At 40.1% G+C, this 24,041-nt stretch overlaps 1 protein-coding gene across 1 annotated transcript in view; it reads right to left on the reverse strand.

The window, feature by feature from the left end:
* Positions 1-1,168: 1,168 nt before the first annotated feature.
* AIG1 (androgen induced 1) overlaps positions 1,169-24,041 on the reverse strand; it is a 114,010-nt gene continuing 91,137 nt past the window's right edge. The window contains exons 4-6 of the mRNA XM_015858349.2: positions 12,642-12,757; positions 4,963-5,126; positions 1,169-1,850 (exon numbers count right to left, since the gene is read on the reverse strand). Of these exons, the coding sequence (XP_015713835.1) occupies positions 1,813-1,850; positions 4,963-5,126; positions 12,642-12,757 (318 nt within the window). The 3' untranslated portion in view covers positions 1,169-1,812. The remainder of the gene's footprint in view (positions 1,851-4,962; positions 5,127-12,641; positions 12,758-24,041) is intronic.

The following is a 24,041-nucleotide window of genomic DNA, read 5'->3' on the forward strand; positions in this document are numbered from 1 at the left end:
CTGTTGCGAACAACAGACATCTTACCACCTCCTCTAATGACCATCTATTACAATGAAGTTCAGTTATCTGTGGATAGAGTAACCATGTTGCAGAATCACTGTTCATGTGTGCCAACTCCGCTTGGATCCAGCGGAGCATAATAACCCTAATGCAAGGCCACGTGGCTACAGCTAATTTGCTTCCAAAGCCGATTCAAGTGCACAAGCAGTGTACCTGGTTTTATCCGGCATGAAGCCAGAGTGAACAAACTGGGCAGACCCAAACCAATCCCATGTGAGCTCCTCCTTCAATCTGGCCACACATTTCCAGGAACCTTATAGTAAACTTGCCTACCTTTGAAATCTTTGCAACTCTGATCGATGAGGTAAATCACAGAAAGGATAGTCACAAGGCAATGTAATTCCAGATGCCTTATATCTGAAGGAAACCAACTAAAAATCAGCATACCATGCTGCTGCACCATTTCTACAATCAAATATACATAAACAGCAGTGGATTTAAAAAAATGATGGGATGTATATCATGATTTTCATGAGATCTTTTTCCCCCCAAGCTGTTTCCAAGCAGAAACGTGGTCAAGTTATATTACAGCTCCGCAGGAATCTCTGTAATAAAAATCACACATTAACATTATAGACCATTAAAGTGCTCTGTGTGTTAAAATAAGCACACCTAAATACACCAAAGAATACATGTAAGATGTGAACATGAGAACGTTTGGATCTTTAGGTTACTTTCTCATAAAGTACTTTTTTGAAAATAATTCTGTTCACTTTGTTCTAATTCTACACAATTTTCATGCCCACTACAGCTCATCTTTGACTGTCTGATCATCAAACAGAATTCTGTCAAGCTCAGACTGTCTCTAGTATTTTGGAACTGAGTTCCTTATACAAACAGGCATACTTTTAATTCTGAACACTTGCTGTCATACCTTCCCAAAGGAAGGCTTAAACGCACCTTCTGATACAGCGCTAATGGCTCAGCCCATGTATTGAGAACTTACAATCTGGAAATGCAGGACTGGGTCTTGAACTAGGAAAATAAGAAAAGTCCTCCTGCAGAAATAATATCATCTACAGCTGACAGTGGAAAACCTGAAAACATACAATTCAAATGTCATCAATCCATCTAGAATTTCAAGAATCAGCATAAAGAAACAAAAACTTGGGGATAACTTGATCTTTATTTAGGCATTATTAAGAAACGTTGCATCATTTTCAGATAGTCCAACATGGCAAATAAAATCTTACTGGATTGATAAAATTATTAACATCACCAATTTAAGGCAACTTCACATCATGTTACGTTTCTATGTCACGCTTCAGTCATACTGAATTCTTCTTTGGATACATTCATGCAATTAACTTTAAATATATTTTTACACTATACTTGGAAATACATTGGATTGTTTCGTTCCCCATATTAGACATATCTGGTTAAGTTTTTCTCAAACAATACAAAGAATGGTCTTGTTCTTCTTGGTGGAAATGGAAAGCCATAATGACTTAATGATTTAATGGCTTACTTGATGCAAGAAAAGCATGTTGAGAATGCCATGGAGATAAGTATACATCTTAAATGTGTATGTCACATGCAATCATGGAGAAATAGGAATGGAGGTTTAAACATAATTATTATTCTTAGCTAAAACAATTTTCCCTCCACATAAACCCCCAAAATATCCTTGCACTGAGCAGAGGGCCCATTATCTGCCTTATTTCCAAAAGATTCCTCTCTGTGCCAACCTCTGTTGGGGATGAGAAATCTTCCATGGAGCCACGAGCAAGCCTCCATGTTGCATCTATTGTTCAGTCCAATTTTGGCTTTTCTTTTTCTTCTTCAATACCTGAAAGCATATGGAGAACAGCTTTTAAAAATCTCTGAATGAATAAAACCAAAGTTTATTTAGAGAGGTTTCTTCTAAAGCATTAATCTTTCCCCTATATTGCCGTTGTTTCTCCCCCTACTTGCTCACATGCTCTTGCATGTGTTACCTCACCTGCTGTGCATGAAAAGAGCATCTGCACACCTGATGGCAGTGGTTGTCCAGTAATGAACAGCACAGTCCTACCTCCCTCCCGACAACTTTCAAATCAGCCTCACCCCCTGCCGCACTCTCAGCCTTTGACTGCTGCAGGGGACTGGGAACACTTAGTTCCCTCAACTCCTCTGCTTACCTACGAGCAAATTAAGGTGGATGTTATTATAGCTGAAGAGAAGCAGCTGGCTCTATCTGAATGCAAGTTTTAAAATTTCTGCTTAGAATTCAGTAAGTTTAGCCCCCTCTCCTATTTCAGCGTTGGGTTTTTACGAATTTGCAAGTACATTTCCCTCTTTTGAGAGCACAGAAACAAAGGATCAAGTAGCGTTGATAGGGCACCTCTCACTTCTGGTAAGGGTCGCACCCCTCAGCGCTATCAGGAGGACTGTGCTAATGCAGGGCTCCTTAAAGATCTGATCTTTGCTGCAGGACTTTTCTCTCATCTAAGCTGAGCAGCGTCTGGGTTGGGCAGCAGATTGTGTTTTTTCTGGCAATGGAAACGTTCAGCTATTTCATATGCCTGTTTCTGGACAATGAATTACTATTGGTATCTGACAAAAGTATTGTTCTTCTGACTAGGCCCTCTCTGCCAAACATCTCAAATAATAATATTTCTTTTGGAGGTTTTCAGGCCTGCTGCATGTTGGAAAAGAAGGACCTCTGAGGACTGGAGGCAAAAAAAGGAGTAAATTTTGAGAACGTTGAGAGGAAAATCCAGTCACAAGTATCATCACCTGCTAATGCAATCTATGCATAGATGGCAGTTACACTAAAAGTCACAGTAAAAACGTAGCTAATTAATTCCAGGATGGGAAGCAGCGAGAGCCACGTGCTGTTAGAACACACAGCTGTGGAGCTGCCTTTATTGAAAGAAGCAACAAGGAAACAAATGGGGCTGCTGCTGCCAGCAGCCTGAGGACAACAGCCCTGGGTGTCACTGGCAGACCTGTGTAGAGCCACAGTCACAGGTTTAGCAACCAAAACAAGAGGCTGGGTCCAAAAGATCATGGTGGGTTTACAGGGCCGCTCCAGAGCCAGCCTTGAGCCTTCTGCTGTAAGGAACTCCTCCAATAGTTTTAAATGAGCTGTTTTATTTGCCTTTTAAAAAGAGGCTCTTTCCTTTCTTCTCAATTGCACTGCTGCAGATGCATCAAATAGTTTGGCAGGAACACAGATACCCTCAAAACTGTAGACAGACACTGGCTTGTAGAAAGAGCAAACTTTTCCTTGCCTACCATGTTTGTAGTTTCACTTGGAAATATCTAACTGCAAATCATGTTGTCAGTGGTGAGGCTTTATTTTATGCATCTCCATAGAAAAGGGGAAAAAAACCCACAGACCTCCAAAGCTCAAAACAGCTCCCTTCCACCCCAGAAATCTCAAAGCTTATGATTCAAACACTCCTTTTAAACACACAGTTCTCAAAAACCATTTTCCTAACTCTTGCCAAGATGACAGATTGGCATTATTTTAAATTTCTGCTGTTTGTGGTACGCATGTTACACACTTCAGGTTTGGTTCACTCAAAGTGTTTCTAACATAGCACAACAGCAGGTGACTCATGACATCCTCTGGATTGCAAGTGCTTTGGCTACAAAGGAGTTTGGATTTGTATTCTTTTATCAAATCAAGGAAATGACAGAGATGATAACAGGGTGTTATGGGGAACCTACTGGGAGAATGACCTAATCAGCTTCTCTGGGATGGGAAGCCACAAGAAGAGATCCATACTGTTCAAAATGAGGGAGACTTTCCACCATTTACTCATTCATGGACTTGGTAAGAACATTTGTTTCTTCATGACATTTCTATTCTACATACATGACGTACATTAAGTGAAAGCATTCCTTGCAGCTGCATTTTTTACAAGCTTGTTTCCTGCCTTAATTTAAATAAGTAATACAGATTGAACATGACATCAAACTCAGGACTCAAAACCACTGTGACCAACGATCACTGATCCTAGGGTAAAACCAACAAGATACTTTGCATCAAGGTGATAACATGAGCAAATGGCAAGTAAAACCATTTGAGCTTCCAGAATCAGACTCTCCCGAGTACCACAGGACTCGTTAAAACAGATCTGTGTGAGCGGAAATCTACCACGTGAATTTATGGTGTATTAACAGGTGCACACTACATTTACCAAAATGGGACGCAGACTGATCTTACAATCCTAATTTGTTATGGGCCCAATGAAGGCAGTGACAGAACTCCCACTGAGCGAGGATTTCACTCCATTTGTGATTTGCTCCTGCAGAGATTATGAATGTTGTTTGCTTACTTCAGGCATTTTGGCAATTGAAAACATCTTTCATAGATTAAATAAGCCTTGTTTTTGTCTTATCTTCCTTTTTCCTTTACTTGGCAATGCCTGGCCTAGGCTTGGTAGGTAAATGTACAGCCTATAGAGTTATGTTCACCCTGCACTACGGTGGTCTTTCATTCTTAATACTTGACTGATGTGAACATGTTAATTTTCTTTGAATAAACTTATAAGCAGAAGACACCTTCTATCTGGGAACAGTACTTTTAAAAAATTGTTATTTCCTAGTCAAAGCTTAACATTAACAACATTCCTAAAATGATATTTTATTCTAGAGGCATTTAATGGGTTCATCAGCTAATAAGTGGGTTGTAAACCAAGTGGGTTGTAAACCTTTCAGGTAATTGCTAGCAGCTCTTAAATTAGTATTGGAAGTAATAAAAAAGAATACATATTCATAGCACATAATGTTCTCCAGCAGCCATTCCATTCATCTGACTGCTCTTAAGTACAAGCAAGCAAGAAGTTTCAATGGAACTTCTGTCATTCTCCTCTGCTTTAGCCTGCTAAAAATCTCTTTGACTTTCAGGGCAGCACATTCAAGCCCTGACAGAGTATTACACAAGCTAATATTTCTAAAACAATACTCACATTTTTGAGTATCCCAAATGTAGTTGTTCAGGACCTCTCCCATCACGTAGAAAATGTTAATTATTACAGTAACAGCTGCAAAAAAGATTATTTTGACACCTGGGCTTAGGTGTTCAAGAAGCGGGTACACCCACACTCCTGTAACGTGGTGAATCCAGCACACCCTGAAACAGAACAAAACAATCAAGCGATGACTACTACAGCCCTGTTTTTAGAAAGCAGCTGTAACCTAAAAAGCAATCACTTGAAAGGACAGCGAGTTGCTATTAACTGCAGCTTCTTGGAGTGCCCAGATGATATCTTCCCAGAACAGACATTAAAAATAACGAAACAAAGACTGATTTCCTGTACTGTTACAGCTTTGTTTTAAATTCAGTATAAACAGTCATCCAATTTTCAGGTTCTGATGCCAGCTACATTTATATTTACAAAGAATATAAACTCCCATTTCATGTATCAGCATGGGAATGCAGCACTTCCCCAGTTCCAAGCATGTTCTTTCAAAAGGTGTTCAGTGCTCCTGCAGCTCTCCTACAAAGCCTGACTTTCTGCTTTCTGGTGCATCTTGGTTTCATTTTGTACACATTTGTGTGTTTGCTGTTTTCCCCTCCACACCTGGCAAGTGCTTGGGTTTCTTCATTCGTTGGAGACATATGGTTCAGCTTCTCTTTAAAACAATCATTTCTTCAGCACCTGTGTTTTATAGGTTGCTCCAGTTTTTCTTCCAGCTACCTGATATGATTCGTGACTGAATGATTTTATGCTAGATGGGACAAACTTTGTTTTAAAAAACCCTCTGGAAGGATGGGTGCTGCACAGAGATCTGACATGCCGAGTGGTGAAATTAGGGTGGGGGGATTGTGGAGAGAGCTCATACATTCCAGCAGTTGGAAGCTAGGAAAGGTAAATGTTGCCAAAAAACTGAGCACACATCATGGTGGCTAACTAGGAAAAATGCTCAGTGGAAACAAGGCTGAGGCTCACAATTCTGAGATGCTGGTCTCTCTGTAAGAATGTAAATCTGATCAGTTTGACAGAGATGCGGGCAGTGAAACACAGCTAAAGAGAAGACCAAGCAGCTGCAGAGAAAATTACTGATGGGGATTTCCATGTCTATATGATTTGCTTCACTTGCTGATACTCTGTTTAATGAAGACTTTTGATCACTATGTCAACAGCCATAGGCTCCTGAAGAATATCAGAACCACTATAATGAATGCCTGTCACACAGAGAGCATAAAATCCCTGTTTAATGATTCTCTCTCACCCTGTACACTTACTTAGCTCCCCTGCATGATGAAGCTGTCCAGCACCATGAAGCATCTTTATGGAGGGACTTTTCAAGGGACCTTCTAAACGGTACTTATGTACTCAAATTCATGAACCAAGCAGAAGTGACACTTACTAGAATGCACTTATGTTGGAAAGAAAAACGTTTTCTAAATGTGACCAATGAGTCACTGCTGAGCTCCCGAATGTCATCTGTGTCGGGTTAGTTCAGAATTTCTAGTACATTGTATGAACTCTGTTCTTTGCTGCCCAGAAAGGTCGCCTTGTTTGGTGAGGCTGCTGGTGCGTTCCACACAGCTGCTGTACGCCTGTCACCAGTGCAGCCACAACGCATGCTCTGAGAACAGGGGGTACTGAGTACTGCTGAGATGACTGTCACACACTCAGCAACCCTGACCTTCCTTCCAGCGAGCACAGTGTTTGGGCAGAGTGATGTTGGCCTTGTCTCTGCTGAGCAGTGGTACAGGCTGCTCCTGTGTGGCCTGCACCTCGGAGGGGAGCTGCCAGAGGACAACTGCTACCATGGAAACCTCACCTGATGGCCTTTCTGAGCAGCTCGCTCTCGCTGAACGCACGCTAGCACAGCCCCGCACAAGGAGCTGATAAACCATGGGCATAAAGCCTCCATACAAGATTGTTGATTACTATCTCATTGTTGATTAGTATCTCATGCCATTTTTCCATCGTTTTCCATCATTTCCATGTCTGAGAAGATGAGAACTATGCAGAGAAGATGGGCAAACATTTACTCTTTGGCTACTGAGATTTTGTTGAGGAAGAAAAATAACCAGTTCAAAAAACTGTGAGAACCCTGTGGTTTATGCCTCACTTTGGTAGGACCTTGTATTTGTTTAATTCACTCCTTTACTGCTAAAGGCAGTAAAATACAACCCCAGCGAGCTTCTGAAGTCAGGAGACTACACAAATAATAAAAATGCATACAATTACACTTGAGTACGAAGTATAGAATCCATCAAGACTGAAGGGTCCAAACACCCATTTTTTCACATGGGTTTTAGATGAAAGCTTCCCTTGTAGGCTGATTTTTCCAAAATGGCCTGCTGAATCTTCTCCTGGAGCATCTGACATTAGCAACAGTCACAACCTTGATACATGACTACACTGATCTACTGCGGTAATGCCTTTCTGGGTACTTCTTGCAGCAGTGCTCACAGATCTTTTCCTACAATTTCTGTGCTATTCAGGTTTCCAATGGCTGGGGTAACAGAAAGATGATTCTTAAGCCCCACACACATTCCAGGCTGGTTTTCGTTGTGGTTACAATTTAACGAATGACAGAACAGGAGCATTTTCTTTGCTTTATTTCCTGATCTTTCCTAGTTTCACTCTCCTTGTCATCCAAAAGGGGGAACTTTACCCAGAACTATTAAACTGTAGAATATCTCCCAAAGGAGGTGATAGGCCTACAGCAGCTGAGTCATCCAAAACTCAAATGAACAAATCATTTGTGGGTACAGGCTAGGGACCAACTCTGTGCTTTCAGAGGCAGGAGCACAGTGACCCAGAATAAAACTGTTCTACTTTTGATTTCTAACACCAAAGAAGTGACGTTTAAGGAAATTTTCATCAATTCCTTTTACCTTTTTAATTTTTTTTTCTCCAAAGACATTGGACAGCTTATTCCACATCTAATCAGAATCATTACATTTGTGGCCATCTTAAGATGTTGGGCTCTTTATATAACAGGTGTAAGCCATTTACAGGAGGAATTTATATTGTTTAGAAATTTTAAATACTAAAAAATAAATTCAATATATAATCATCAGGAAATGAAAGCAATAGTTGCCCTCTTTTCCAATTTCTTATGCTGGATTCTTCACCAATTGGAATGTTGCTGAAGAATACATGAGTCAAGAGGACTGTGCTACTGATATGGAATGGCTTACGTAGTCAGAAGATGTCAAATCCCAGAAAACTGCTCCTGCAAATAATGTCATGCAAAACATACACAGCATGTCATCCACTGGGATGGACAAAGACTAGGAGAAATTTGTGTTAGCCAGAATGACAGAAACTGCAGATTTTGAGGTTGTCTCCTTTGATAAATAATATTTAATTTTAAATATAGTAATGGTTGCTATGCATTCTTGAGCTGTATTTTAAGGAGATGCACAAGCAAGTGACAATGCATTATCTATGCATGTCATCTGTACTGACTGTACTGTTGCTTTCACTGAAACACTTGATATAGAGGTGGAGACAGAATACAACAGTTCATAATGGCTGTGTCAGACCTATCACACCAAGGATTCACAAAGAACTGTGCTCCTGAAAGCACTGTTTTTCTTCCTTCCTTCTTGTGGGTAAGACACAAATAATGCTAATGCCCTGGCCTATTTCTGCTGCTTCTACTTCTGAATCTCTCCTGTTCTAAGTAGTCCTGGCTCCAAATCTTTTCTTCTCTTTTGCATTGTCTCATCCATCACCTGCCATCAGCCTTCCACTCCGATTTGAAAGCCCATCTCCCTCTTCCCCTCCAAGTTTTTTCCATTTACTTGCATGATTTCAGCTTGACGACCTATTAGCTGCACATTTCCTTGCCCACGCTCTCTGTTAACCCTCTTTTACTTGTCTCAAGGATTTTTCATTTGGTCTTTGCCAATCGTTGATTCATCTGATCTGTACTGAATTTCTCTCCCCAATGCTCACTTGAAAAAGCATGTATGGCCCCTTCCTGACATACAGACAAACAATGCACCCTGTATAGGAGACATGTGGTGGGTTTCCTACTCCATCTGTATCAATCACTTCCAAAGTTTTTACCCTTCTCTTCTGAACTACAATGTTTGTCCTAGTAATCCGCATTCCTACCCTTTTGCCAACATATTCTGTTTCTGATCTTCCTTTCCTTCTATGGTGAACCACTAGAGGAAATCCTACAGCAAAACTGACAGCAGCATCTCAAATTCATTACAAATTCTCAGAATGCACATTCGTTTCTTTAATTTATTCAAGAAGAATTCAGCAAACCATCCCATCTAATCTACATCTAATCTAATCTACTGAACTCTCACAAAGTCACTTAAAGATAAACTTCATTTTCAAACAAAAGTTTAAAGATACCTAAGATATATAAATAGATCTATCAAAGAATGAATCAAGTCCAAGCTTGGCACACGTGGTGACAACTCCTAGTGGATTCGAGATAGTAACAAGAGAGGAGACCAAGTCTTTTTATCACAAACACGTAGCCCAGCAGTAATGTGAGCAGCAGAGTCAGACTCTTAGGGTCTGTTTATTTGGCATCCTCAAGCACTCAAAAGCAGAGGGAACAAGAAAGCAATTTTAAATAAATGTATTCATCTCAGTTTATTTTAGGGACATATTAGGCTCTGATATTAGTTGCCATGAGGTCATTCGGATTACAAGGAGCAACACATTTCTGGCTCTTTTCTGTTCCTTGACAACCAACTCCATACACTCATTGGCAGTATTTTCTGGTAGCACTGGCACGCTCCCAGGATTTCTTAGCACAGTCTAGATTTAACAATTCTGTACAAATTATGACTTTTCCAAGCCATAGCAAATAAAGCCAATTGGTCTTTCCCATCTTATCCCATGGCTTAGATCCTTAAAGTCCATGTATGGAGTGCAACAGGCAATGCAGGTCTGTGAATGCTGTGCCTGGGGACAGTTCCTTGAAAGCAATACAGAGTTCTCTTTCACAGACAGTGCATGAGCTATGTGTGCCTGTCCAAATGCTCTCCTGACTGAAGGGATAGAATAATAAATAAATAAGGTAGAAAAAATAGAAAAAGTTTTTACTCTTTTACTCTTCAAGATCAAATAATACATATAATGCATCTCTGAATACTGTTTAGGTGATATCAAGCTATTTACCTATGCTCTTCTAACTTCTGTAATTCTATTCAGAATTGTTTTCCTGCTTTCTCATTTATCAGATATACATAATAAAAACTCCCTATTTCACTGTCCCTTCCATACAAGAAAGATTCAGCCACGCGTGAGACAAACCAGAAGCTCTACCCTAGCTAGACTTGGAAAAAAAAAAAATGCATTAACATAAGGCATATGCCCTTATAGCACAAAATGAGACTTGATACGTAAATTGTGCAGTACAGTAAGGTTTCACCTGAGGCAGGGAGAGCTCAAAATTCAGCGGTGAAACACTGAAGACATATGATTAGCAAATTTCTCAATTTTATATTGAGAGAGCTTCAGAAAAAACAGTTACTGCTGAGGGAAAAACAACACAGCAGACCTCTGACTTCGAGGTAAAAAGACATAAATGAACTATGCACCAACAGGGGATCCAAGGGCAAACAAAGACACAAAGGAAGGAAGCTCCAAAAAGCAGCATGTAACTAGGTCATCTGCAGGTGTCATCTCATTCTAATACACCATGCTAACCTTGAGGGGTCTAAAGTGTACAAGGGCAAAAAAACCTAATTATATAATTACAAATTCTCTAAATGATTATGGTAATTAATTCTGTGGTTATTTAGCAGTAGGAGGATTGTGAACACTAGCTGTGAAATGTAAGCACACTCTGAGATGGATTAAAAAAATACTCTTTTCATAGTTTCTCTTGGTTTCCCCAACCTGTGAACACCAGATACGCTGTATTTATATCAATGAACCAGGACTTAGATTGCAGTTTCAGCCAAGTCTTAGATAGAGGCTTCAATAACATTGCAGGCTGAAGATGCAGAACTTGAGGACAATGGCACTGTGAAGCCTCTGTCTCCCTCTGGTCTTTCCCAGAAGACGACTAGAATCTCTTTCAAAAACATGAAAGGAGGAAAGGACTGTAATAGCAAAGTTTAGCAAGATGACCTTTAGGTAGAATAAACCATTGTCTCACACCATTTTCTGAGGAATTACAACTTGGAAGAAGGCAAATTGCTTGAGAGCAGGCCTTCCATTAAGCAAAAGCAAAGGTTGATGACAGTAGCCTGTAACTGAATATCTGCTTAGTAGTTAAGTATCTTAATGCTGAATCTTTTTCCTCTGCTTTATTTGTCCTAAAATTTCCTTTCACATTATACTTATAGGTGTAGAATGTAGATACACTGTAATAGATGGGATCAAGGCACAGGAGTATCATGCTGATAGTGTAACAGTTTCTTAGAAGACTTTAATACCCCTCTGGTTTTACTTCACTTGCAGACTAGCCTGCTTCAGTTTTCTGTTTTACTGAGTGCTATGCCACGTGCCTAATCAGGTGATTGTGAGAAAACAGGCACTATCACTAGGTCAGATCATATGCACAACAACTCAGCCATCCTATCTCTAGGCACCTTTGGGGGAAGGTGGTAAATAAACAGCTGTTATGAATTACCATATATGAGTTAAATGAACACCCTTTGTCCTGAATAAATCATTACATCCTTTTATGCGTGAGACTGTCCTTATCTTAAAATTGCAAGCATTATTCTTATTTAAGAAGGGTATCTGTCTGTAAATGTAAATGGCAGAATGACTAGCGACTTGGGACACAGCACCCTACTTCAGCTGGATTACTATCCTTTTATGATTACTTGATGTGTGTTGATGTGTATGAACAACAGCTTCTCTTTCACTGGACCAAATGGAAACACTGCATAGTTGAAGACTGTTTTCCTTTCTCATTAGTCAGATCATGACTTGGTCAAAAAAATTGTATTATCTACAGTTTTGGAAAACATCCTCTGAGTTGAGGGAACGTTGTTGTGATGAGAGAAGAATTAAACAGGAGGTCACAAAATGTATGCAGAAAGGATAGAGGATATACAGCATCAAAAGAGCATTGTTAGCAAAACAAAGGTTTAGTGAAAAATGAAATGTCAGAATGACCGAAGTAGATTCCCTTTGTCACATAAGTCACAATTTAATGTTGCATCGGAAGGGTCATTGCTGTTTTGTTTTTTCACAAGCATTTGCATTTTTTTTTTTAAATAAATTGCAACATTTGGATTACCAGCTTGTTCTGCAATCAGTTTTACAGAAAGAATTTATGAACTAGTAAAAGAAAAAAAGACAGCATTCTATCTGTTCTGTTGCCGTGTAAACACTAATGCAGGAAATCATTTGCCTATTCTCAATTTTATTTGATAGAACAAACCCCCAAGCAATAAAACTAAGGTCCAAGAAAAACATTTAGCTTGAAAAAAAAGGTCAAAAAATGTACTCTTGGAAAGACCACTGCTTACATGGGATTGTTCAACAAATTCCTGTTGTGTGAGGTTTGGCATATACTTTCTAAAAATATAAGCATCTGGGGAAACCAGACAAAGCCCAGGTCTTGGACCAAACGAGGCATGCAGCGTGAATCTGTTAGTGATTATATCCATAATGAAATATGTGCCCAAATTTAGCAGTACAAAACCCCCAATACGATTTGAAAACACAGCATGTACAGCCCTTACCATAAAATATAGCCAACAGCGAAGGTGCACACTGCAGCCAGTCCACAGCTCCTGCTGGGATACTGATGATGTGTTGTTCTCATCTCGATTAATATAAAGGGCAAAACTGTTGTATGCTAAAAAACAAAACAACAGGGGAAAAACAGGTGATACAAATGATTCTCGTTGCTTTTCCATGCTAGTTTTGCAATAAGAAACTTATTAATAAAAAACGTAATGCTGATTTCTTGATGGTTAGCAAGAAAAGGTAAAATGACTATAAAGCAGGTCAATAACCCAAGTGCTTAATATTGCTTCTCTAACACACAATTATTTGAGATGGCAGAGGAAAACTCAGTGAGCAGAACAGGCTTTTCATACTGGCCAAGAATACAAGGAGAATGTTCACTATGTGGGAACAGGATGTGGCATGAAGGAACATGTCCTAAAGGAGATGTGCCCCTGTCCCAGCTCAGCCCTGCAATAGCTCTGTGATCTTTGCCATATCACTTTAGTTATTTTGACCATTTAACATAAGATGCAATGCGCTTGATTTTCAGAAGCTCTAGGCACAAACAATGCTGAATGAATGAATATAAACGGAGATGTTCAATGCTTCTGAGAATTAGGCTTAAATGTATCTCAGTCTGGGGTCTTGAAAGCAGGACATATTTTCAAGCGATAGCCTCAATACCTTTGTTTCTCCATCTGTAAGGCAGGAACAGTTACCTTTTCCAGAAAAGTATTGTGAATCTTAATTTGTTAGTTGTTGTGCAAAATGGCTTTAGATTCCCAAGTGAAATGTATGAAAGCCTGTTTTAGTTTCAGCTGCGACAGAATTACCTTGTTCAGACTGTCTAGTATGATGCTATATTTTGGTTCTAGGAGAAAACCAACGTTGATAACACATTGACATTTATATTTACTGAAGTGTTCCACAGAGCCAAGGCCATTTGCAGCAAAGGGCCAAAGAAGCTGGGAGGGAACAGAATTAGGACAGCCAACTTAAACTGGCCAAAGGGATATTCTATACTATATGACATCAAATGGAAGGAGTTTTGAAGGGGGTGAGAGTTCATTTCTCTTCTACTGTTTGTGGGGCTAGCTGGACATTAGTTGGGGGTGCTGAGCAATTGCTTGTGCGTCACTTGTTACATACATTGATACATACATACATATTTGTTGTAATTATTATTTTCTCTGTTGTGGTAAATATTTCTATGTCAACCCACATGTTCTACATTGTTTTTCTTGATTCTCTCCCCCATCCCACTGGGAAGAGGGAGAGTGAATGAACGACTGTGTGGTGCTCAGCTGCCTGCAGGGTTAAACCACAACAAAGCCAAAGCTATATAAGCCTTTTTCAGCCACTTGTCTTTATTCAGCTGTGAAAGTCCTTATTTTGTCATTTTTTCCGTACACATTTCCTACACTGCCCCTTCTGAGAAGGTCTGTTCATCCAATTAATGTCAGCAGAAAGAAAAATTACATGTAGCCTGCCCCAACACTTGACATCTAGATCTCAAAGTGCTGGCAAGCATGAAAATATACATCAGCACAAGCATGTCATGAAATAAACCCCATAATTTCTGAATATACAGCTCATCTATAACTGGCATTATTGGGGTGTCCAAAAACATCCTGCTATGCCACCCTGGACCCACATTGTGGCTGGAAAAGGTTTTGGCTTGTGTTGGCCGTGACCTGCCATTAAATGTTATATGGGTGCATATAATTCTGGGGGGCGATGGAGGGCTGGACTGGTGAGTCTGTAGTAGTTACAAGAAGAAGGCAGGATGCACATGGGATAGAAATATCCTTGAATGATAACAGATTCAAATGAGAGGAAACAGAGTGGGGTACTGAGACTTTAATGAGCATGGAGAAGGAAGAGTTGTTTGGCTGGGAAATGATAAGATGATGGAAGTGCTCTGGCTCACAGATGTAACATAATTTGAATTGGGTATCTGCTCTGATTTTCAATACATTTGTAATTAATGACTGGCATTTGGAGAATGTCAGGTGGATAATACAGCAGTTAGGGGAGCTTTCAATACTTTCATCTTTTAACAACTTCTCCCACTCCCGTCCCTCTAAACAGCATAGAACAGCATCAATGGAATGCATGGATATTCTACAAGGGGTCAGAGACAGAGGTGCCACTATTAGAGGAGAGGTCTATTGACTGTGCAGTACCTTCAGAGTCCATTAAATGGGACAGACGTCAATGCAAGACCTTGTCACAGAGTCATCTAGATCAATCTATGTCCATGACAGGGGGGCAGTAGGCCTGTGGGCCCCCTGACCCCCAAAAATGGGACGGGAAAAGGGGAAGGGGTAGGGAGATGGGAACTGGGCTCAAGGAAACAAACAGAGCAGCAACAATGATCTAAGGAGGAAAACTTATTTTACTAACTATGATATTGGAATGCAAGATAATACAATATAATACAATCTAATTGAAACTGAGACTGATAAATCAAGTAAAATAAGAGAGTTTTCTGAAGACTGAGAAGCCTACTTAGCAATTGAAGGCACATGGCTTGGAAGCACACCCACACCCACTGCCAGGCAGTGAGAGAGAGAGCCAATGTCACTTCCATCACGTGTTTCCCTCTCCGACCGTGAGGTCCTCTGGGACATGTAGTTCTCCTCTGTGCTCCACATGATGTCATGATGTGGAATGCCAATAGCAAAAATTACAAAACCATGACAGACCTGAAGATTTACTTCTAAGCTTGTGCATCTGGATAATAGAAGTCTCTAGACAGAGAACAATAACTCAGGCATTGCTTCCAAAGCCACACAGCACAAGGCTGCTCAAATGTCTCCTGCTCTGGCTCCATAGCCTCTTCAGAGGTGCAAACAGAAAATGACAATGACTTTCAAATCCCCAAAACACCCTTGATAACTCTTGTATTGAGTATTCTTGTGACCCAGTCACTTAGTCTTAACTGCTCTTAACATACACGATGAATGCAGAGCTTCTGAACTGCATTTCACAGCTGAAATGTTTGTCGCTTTAGATACTTCTTGCTGATGTGCTCTTCACTGATGATAACAACTCAACAGCTCGCCAATCAAAAAATAGTTAAAATAATTTCACTAACAGCTGTCTAATCCTGAATTCTTTTCTCCTTTCCCTTATTTTGTGGTTATATAATCAAATAGGTCATTATTTTCTTAAATTCTGCCCTTTTTGAAAGGTAAGGAAGAAAAGAGGATAATGAGCTATAGCACTGAAGAGTTCACGTACAAAATGCTGTCAAAAAGCACAGTGCAATCACAAGTGAGAGGATTAAAAACAGAGACATGTATCTTTAATGTTAATGAGTTACAGCAAATGCAGGTCCTACCTGCAAACACCGCAGTTATAAAAATCCACACTTCAGTTCAAGCAGTTCTAGTGAAACTGCCACTTAAAAAACCTACTGCAGATTCTTTACACAAAATTCAAGAAAGATTAAAATTCCTTTTCCTACATTTCATCTCCTCCAAAAACCTTAATTTAAAAAACACAATCTTTTGCAAGCAGGAACACCTACTGTCAAACAGAACCATCTCCAAACACTCTGGAGCTGTAAGCATAAAAAAATGAATCAGATTGATCCTGGACAAAGGCCTATGAAAGGTGAGTAGGGCTTTCCTAGGTGAGACCCACCAGGAGCAGGACAGCTGCAGAAGGCCAGAAATGCCACATCCTCTATCTTTTTTGCCACTTGATTTCTAAACAAACTTGGACAGCTGGAAGCAGATGATTACAGAGAAAATAGCATTGATGCATCCTTGTTCTGTTTGCTAAAGATAATGAAATGTTGACCAAGGATGCCCTCTCTGCTCTGCTTGAAAGGCACATTCATTAAAGTAGTTCTAAAATATGCCCCCTCCTTCACATTTATATATGCGCCAAACGACACATTAGACTAGAAAGTCACATTAGGAATAGGCAGCATAGCTGAAGTATTGGCTTGACAAACTGAAATTTGATTGAGGACTGCACTTCTCCATTCTAGGAGTGTACTGCAACAGGTAGCTGAAAGAAGGGATTTTATGCAAATGAAGTGCATTAAGAATGAGTTCTGTAATAATCTTTAGACAAATTAAATTCTTGCTCTTGAAAGCCTAATTGTATGCTTTATCTTCCAACTAGCAAGTGCTGCTTTTTTTAACACTGTTTTCATCAGTACTTTGCCTAGCCTTTTCTCCTCCTCTAGCTATGCTTTGCAGAGAACTTTGAAGCTTTTTAAAAGGTGAGAAATTAACTGTTTTGTGTATCTATCCATCCTTGGCAGAACCCATGGCAGTGAGATCTTCCCACTTACTCACCCAGTCGAAGACTGTCCAGAATTACCCTTAAGACCAGAATCCATAGGGTGCTATTGTTTCCTTCTTTTTCTGAGTTCCCAACCGGATTGTGTTGTTACATAGCTGTTGCATGTCAAGGTGAGTGAAGCAACCCATCTGCATCTCCTTACTGCCAAGGAGTTTGCGCAACACCTTGGGATTAAAGGCTTTATGGAAATACTCAACAAAATAACCTGTGCCCCTTCCTCTTAATTTAAAATCACAACTAATGTATTAATGCTAGAAATCATTACCAGTAGACCTAAAAATATCCACTGTTGTAATCAGCACCATTTGTAGTTTAATAGCAGTAATAAAGCTGCTTTTTCTGCATGCTCCTGTTGGAGTAAATTGGAGAACCAGATCAGAAAGTAGTAAAACAAGAGGCATGATCATGATTTACTTGTTGAGAAACTTCTGTGAAAGGAACAGCTGGCAAGTGAGTATTTATGTGTCAGCTGAAGGATGATACCTTCCACCAAGGCAGCCTAATCCATAAAGAGAGCAGCAGGATATCAGAACTAGGTGCATAATAAATTGGAATCCTTGAGTGAGTCCAAATCCTTCTTAGAATGAAAGCACTGGTAGCACTTTTCCTTTTACAAATGAGAAATTATGACTATTAACTGAGACACACTGATGCACAGGATGCACTCCAAGGCAGCCACAGACAACTCATTTATTATTATTGTAGGTTGGAGAGAGGAAGAAGTATTCACTGATCTAAACAAAGACTAATATCATATTATGCCACAAAACACACAAGAGTCAGAGATAAGCCTTGGTAATCAATCAATATAAGAGTGTTGAGATCTTTGAAAAGAACACTAAAACTTCCTTTTCAGTGCTACCTCCCCTTTCTCTTTTCTGTAGATAAATACAGTGGGCCTGGTATATCTTACTTAACCTGACTTGTATAATTCTATCCATACATGCCTAATGTTGACAGGTTTGTTCTCCCTGTTTCTGACACAGGCAATATATACTACATAATGAAACAGCACTGTCGGTCTGATCTCACCCCTGTGAATGTATTAGTGACAAGGAAGTTATATATAAGTGTTTATCTATAGAATTTCCTCACTGAGGCACTTCAGCACCCCAAAAGTGTTACAGATTCATCCTGCACTTTAGGGTCAGGATATCCGTTTTGCAGAAAGGGCAGACAGATGGAAAGCACTGCTCAAGGTCACACAGGGTAGCTATGGAGGAATGGAGGAACTCATATTATTGCTCAGGTCCAGTCCAGGACATCAGCCTTATTTTCTTTACCTCTGTATAATTCAATATGACTGCTTTCAATGCATATCACATACCCAGACATAATTAAAGCACATATAAAGTACAATGTCATATAAGTCACCTCTTTACTGGGATCCCTTAGTTGGACTTTCTGTTCCTTCAGTGATATGCTCAAGCTCCCTACCCAGCTCCCAGCTGCATGCCCCACATTACGCTTTACAGTCTTTTATAACACAAAGGCAACCAACACAGCTCAGCTTCTGTGCACTCAGCTGTAGCTGAGCAAACTGAATGAGCCCCAGTTTACTTTCAACCTCAAGTCCTTATTTCTGCCACAAATCACTAGAAAAAAAATGTGCCATTAAGACTGGCAGTATTAGGCAAATTATTTTTCTACATATTTTGTTCAGCTTATTTGCCTCTTACCGGTTAAATCATTTGCCCTGGAACTCCTTAAACTATCTCTCATTTGCAAAAAGGTTTATCCAGGCAAAGAAGTATTTCCTTGTCTCTTACAATTATCAGTGAAATCAATGTTTATAGGTATATACACAGATTGATGTGTATTACAAAGATTTAATTTGAATTAATGATTGCTGGCTGTTTATGCAGGTCATGCTGAAGAAGAGCTAGTAAATTCATTAAGCCTCATGTATTCCTAGCACAAATGTCACTAAAGAAAGCTTGCAGATGTACTTCAGCAATGGTTTAGAACAATTTTATTCATATGGAAAATAGTATTCCTCTTCTTGAAAAGCCAGCTCCTTCCATATCACGAGATCAATTACACAGGACTCAAAAGGAAAAAATAATTTGTATCAAGATGCTCTCTAAATCTCTTTAATTGACTTGAAAAGTTTATCTATAAATTAAATGTGCTGCATCATATTTCAGTGTTTGGCCTTCTCCCACAGCCAGCACTATGGCTTTCACAGAAGGATATTTTTGGCATCATGATAGCAAAAGGATTCTCTTTGTAACCTGAAGACATTGGACTTTGAGTCTGTCTCTGGTCCAGGACCGAATATTGCTTGTCCTGGGCTTGAGGCCAGTGTAATTTGGGGGAAGAAATTCCACATTTGGGAAAATCAAGAATCCATTTTTTGGCAACTTCTTTTTCAAATGGTGGTTCTTTGATGCTATTCAGAAATTTAAAATCTTGGAAGTGGTTACTGAAGGAGCTGGATTTATTGGGTGTTGTGCAGGTGAGGTAGCCAAAGGTCACATTTTGGTCTTTCTCATGGTAACTGCAACTTATCTGCAACTTGATTCAGATGGTGAGGGAGGCACTGGCATGTGCTGGAGTGCTGGGAAGTGAGGTGGGTTTGCAGGGAAGGCATGAGACGGGACCCTGCACTTATTGGGGGACAGAAAGTATGGCTGGAAACCTTGTTAAGAGGATAGTGAGTCTGTGCAGGAGGGTGGGAAAAGACCGACAGAGGTACATCCCTGCCTGAGCGTCCCCTGGAGCTGCAAAGGAGGCACTTCAGCAACAAGACCAGGGAGCACCCTGAACTAAGGTTTTCTGTCACAAAACCACATTGATGTTCCCTTCTTATTTCAGTCTATATGACATTATTTAGGAGAACCACTGCACTTCAAATGCAATTAGTCCTAAATGCTATTGTTCATGTTAAAATAATAATTTGATTGATAGTAAAAGCCTATGCACCATAGTAAAAGCAGCAGTGTCAGACAGAAAGGCATTACAAAATCTATAGGCTGACCCTTTAAAACCTGGCTTGAACCATTGCTCTTGACTTTTGAGACTGGTTACAATAGCACTTCATGCAAAAAGCATTAGGTTAACACTGGATCAGGCAATGTTGCCAAACACACCCTGGCATAATTAATCAAGAATATTTCAAAACCAGATCACCTCCAAGAGGTTATTGATTTCCTGTCACAACACGTTTTCCTTATGAGGTGCTACAATGCTATGTATCTGAGATGTGCTGGCATGTATTTTTCAGTGACTAAGGCTTGATCTATCTTCCTGGACTCCTGCCACCAGTGCACTGACATCTGCAACTACTCATGTTTGACAGTCTCATGTTTGAGCTATGTGGCTTCCAAGTTGGACGGGATTAGTATAGGAGACTTTCTGAATACTTCAAATGTAATTGAAAGCAGATAAATACAAGGGTCTCAAGAGGGTGGCACACTTTGTACAAATGGTATCACATTAAATCACACATACACATGCTTAGAATGAGAAAGATTGCAGTGTTAACCAGCACAGCATGCAAGAAAGTGTTTGTCTCTGTTCTAAAATATGTGTAAATCCTGATAATGTCCCATCTTTCAGAACTCCAAATATGCTGCATGGCTGCAGCGTGGTTTGAACAAGCATGCAGATGTACACATTTGTAGGAGAAGATGAATCTAAGTGGAGACTGGCAGGTGTTTTGCCTTTCCTTTATGCTTGAACTAAGGCACTCAAAGTCTTCTGCGAGCCATCCCTGCTATATGATAAGAGCTGAAGACAACCGTACATCACATAACCTTAAGATTATACTGTCATTGTATAAAATGTCAGTAAATAAGAAATATTTTCTGTTAAAGCAAAATTCAACTGCATTCTTTACACAAAGCATATTTTATTCACCCATTTTTCTTGGTGAATGTGGAATATTTCTCATGAATGTCCTCATCTCTAAAAGTATGCTTGTACATTCTGAATACTGAAAGATAGAGGACATAAATAAAACCGATGATAACACCACTGTACAGTTTATCTTTTACATTTCCCTTCTTTTTCAGATTTTGATCTCTGCAAAAACAAGCAATCTCACTTCAGTGCAGATAATGCAGAGCTCGATACTCTCTTCTAATGGGAAACAGACTGCTGTTTCCTGCTGTCAAATGCTGATCTGAGGATGACAATGATCAGAAGCACCAAAGGACTGTTATATCGAACACAGGTGATATCTAAGGGCTGTAAGACAATCAGGTTGCAGTGGACCTGTGGAACCCACAGTATTAAAGCTATTCGTTTTTCTCTGTTGTCTTGCAAAATCTGGCCTAGCCTCTTCTGTTCACTTTAACCTTGATATGTGTGGTTCTGCTTTCTTCCCTCACTGCCTCCAGACAGGCTGCTCTCACTAAATAATCTGCATGCATTTTCTATCTCAGATGTGGAAAGGGAGGAGCTAGAGATGAGATGCAGTTCTACCAGTTTATAGCATTCTTCCTAGCAAGAAGAGAAACAGACGTGGCACACGTGTAAAGGTCCGTGGTAGATGAGGGGAAGAGGCTGCATGTGGACGAGTGGTCCTGCTCAATGTAGTGTGAGAAGTTTTACGGTTTGGTGATAACTGCAGTATTGTGATGCATTCTTCCAGTATCAGAAATCTAACCCATATTCCCCCTACTGCTACAGGGATTCAAGACAGAACTTCCTTTGCAGCGCCTGCTCATAAGATCATAAAATGAGGCAGCTGTAAAGTTCTGGTTCTCTGGGATGTAAGCAGGAAAGGAGAACTGAGCTGCCTTGACCTACAGGAAAAGTCCCCACTGTGCACTTCAGAAATTCTTTTTGTTCAGACCCAAGCTATTTTCTAAGTACAACAGCCCTGTAATTGTTACCATTTTGTAGCTCAGGACCAGAGAGGTGGTAGGAGGGCATCAGTTCTGCTTGCAGTTTCCTCATAATTAATGATTACACTGCACGTGATTGTATGTTTGAGTTGGAAGTCAATGGGAGAGATGCCTTTCGGGTGGGAATAGACTGGCCAGTCACAAGATGCGTGTCATGTTACCTCTAAATTTGTTTTGTTGCAGCTAAAATACAGTGTAAGAACTGTAGAGTAAAGCCTGACAAACACAAATGACTGCTACAGATATTTGTTGAAGAGACAGATCAATAAACTTGACATGCCAAACTACTAGTTACACAAGGGTCTTCTAGTGAAGAATAGCACCTGATGGGAAAGGGAAAGCACATTTGATTAAGAGCACCCTAGCTTCACAGTAGCAATGTTTTTCATGTGGAGGCCAGTAAGATTGACCTTGCTGCTAATGGAAGGACAAGAGAACCCAACTGAGGTGCTGGTGTGGGAACCAGAGTGGCTGGTAGGATAGGCATGGGAGGCGAGATAAAATGACCTGTTGAAAAAAACAGGTTAGTCAAGAAAGGCTGGTTAAAACCTCCATGTTCAGAACAAGAGCAGCAGCCACAGGCACCTCAGCTGCACAAGCTGAAAGACATACCTGGATCTGCACCGAGCTAGAACAACAAAGTATGAAGAGTACATGGTGGAGAATCACAGCATTGCTCAGGTTGGGAAAGACCCTAAAGATCATCAAGTCCAACCACAACCTGACCGTACTACCCTAACTCTAACAACCCTCTGCTAAATCATGTCCTTGAGCACCACATCCAAACAGCTCTTAAACACATTCAGGGACAGTGACTCAACCCCCTCCCTAGGGAGCCTATTCCAGCACTTAACAACCCTTTCGGTAAAGAAGTGTTACCTGATACCCAACCTAAACTTACCCTGGGCAACTTGAGGCCATTTCCCCTCATCCTGTCACCAGTGAGAAGAGACCAACCCCGCTCTCACTGTAAGCACCTTTCAGATACTGGAAGAGAGCAATAAGGTCTTCCCTCAGCCTCCTTCTTCCCAGATTAAACTGCCCCGGCTCCTTTAGTCTCTCCTCACAGGGCTGATTTTCCAAGCCCTTCACAAGCCTTGTTGCCCTTCTTTGGATCTGCTCCAGCATCTCAATGTCCTTTCTGTACTGAGGTGCCCAAAACACAGTACTCAAAGTGAGTCCTCACCAATGCCGAGTACAGGGGCAGGATTCCTTCCCTAGTCTCACCTAGGTCTGAAAAGGTAGACCGAGTTAAGGGCAGTGCAAAGGCATGCACTGAGGAAAATACTTACCTAATGCTGTTGACTTATTATCACTAGCTTCCTGATGTTACACGTTTGTTTTTTAATCCCACCAGTAAGGATGCTGTTGCTCTAAGCCCTGGGAGCCACTGCCTTCAAGTAGCTAAGTACTGCTTACTAGGGACATGCACATGTGTAATTCACTTCTGCAAGTATCTGTGTGGGGTCTTGACGCAGTATTATTTTCATCAAAAGCAACAAAATGATTGAATCTGCCCCATTTTACTGGCAACAGCACTTGATAAATGGGTTACATGACGTAGGTTGATGTTAGACTATGAACTTTGGTCCTTTTGTTCCTCCTCCTTTGCTGCAGCTACAGCACATTCTTAGTGTGCTACTACACACTGCAAAAGTGTTGACTGGTATTAATATTTTAATTACTTGATCTTATAGCCTACAAAACTATGGGGTCTTTTTGTTTAGGAATCTTTTTAGCCCTAAACCAACTTCTTAAAGTTTTCCATTCTAAAATAAAATTAAAACATAGAGAAAAGATTGGCACATGGATAAAATGGCTAAGACCTGCTGAACTACTACAGAATGTCTCAAAGCTATACTATGGTACTTTGATAAATCCTAAACTTCAGACAGGAAACTGCAGTACATGCATAACACTGCCTTATTATCTCAGGAATAAGTTACCATTTTACCATGTTGCCATTTTACTACAAACAAAAAAGCAAAACAAAGCCAAAAAACTCAGACCTTTCAACTAATAGAGGCAAGGAGCACACTGAGAGCCTAGATAACCCCCAGTCACTATGTGATCTGCAGGGATTACCATAATATAAATCCTTATGATGCAGGTGTATTTCACTTTTATTAACAATTAGAACTTTAGATTGTCACTATGCTCTATAAAAAATTCCACTTAACCTTTACTTCATTTCTGCAGTAAGGAAAACAAAATATATGTAAAAACACTTTCTCA

Source organism: Coturnix japonica, chromosome 3, assembly GCF_001577835.2.
Source record: "Coturnix japonica isolate 7356 chromosome 3, Coturnix japonica 2.1, whole genome shotgun sequence".
Classification (NCBI taxonomy): domain Eukaryota; kingdom Metazoa; phylum Chordata; class Aves; order Galliformes; family Phasianidae; genus Coturnix; species Coturnix japonica.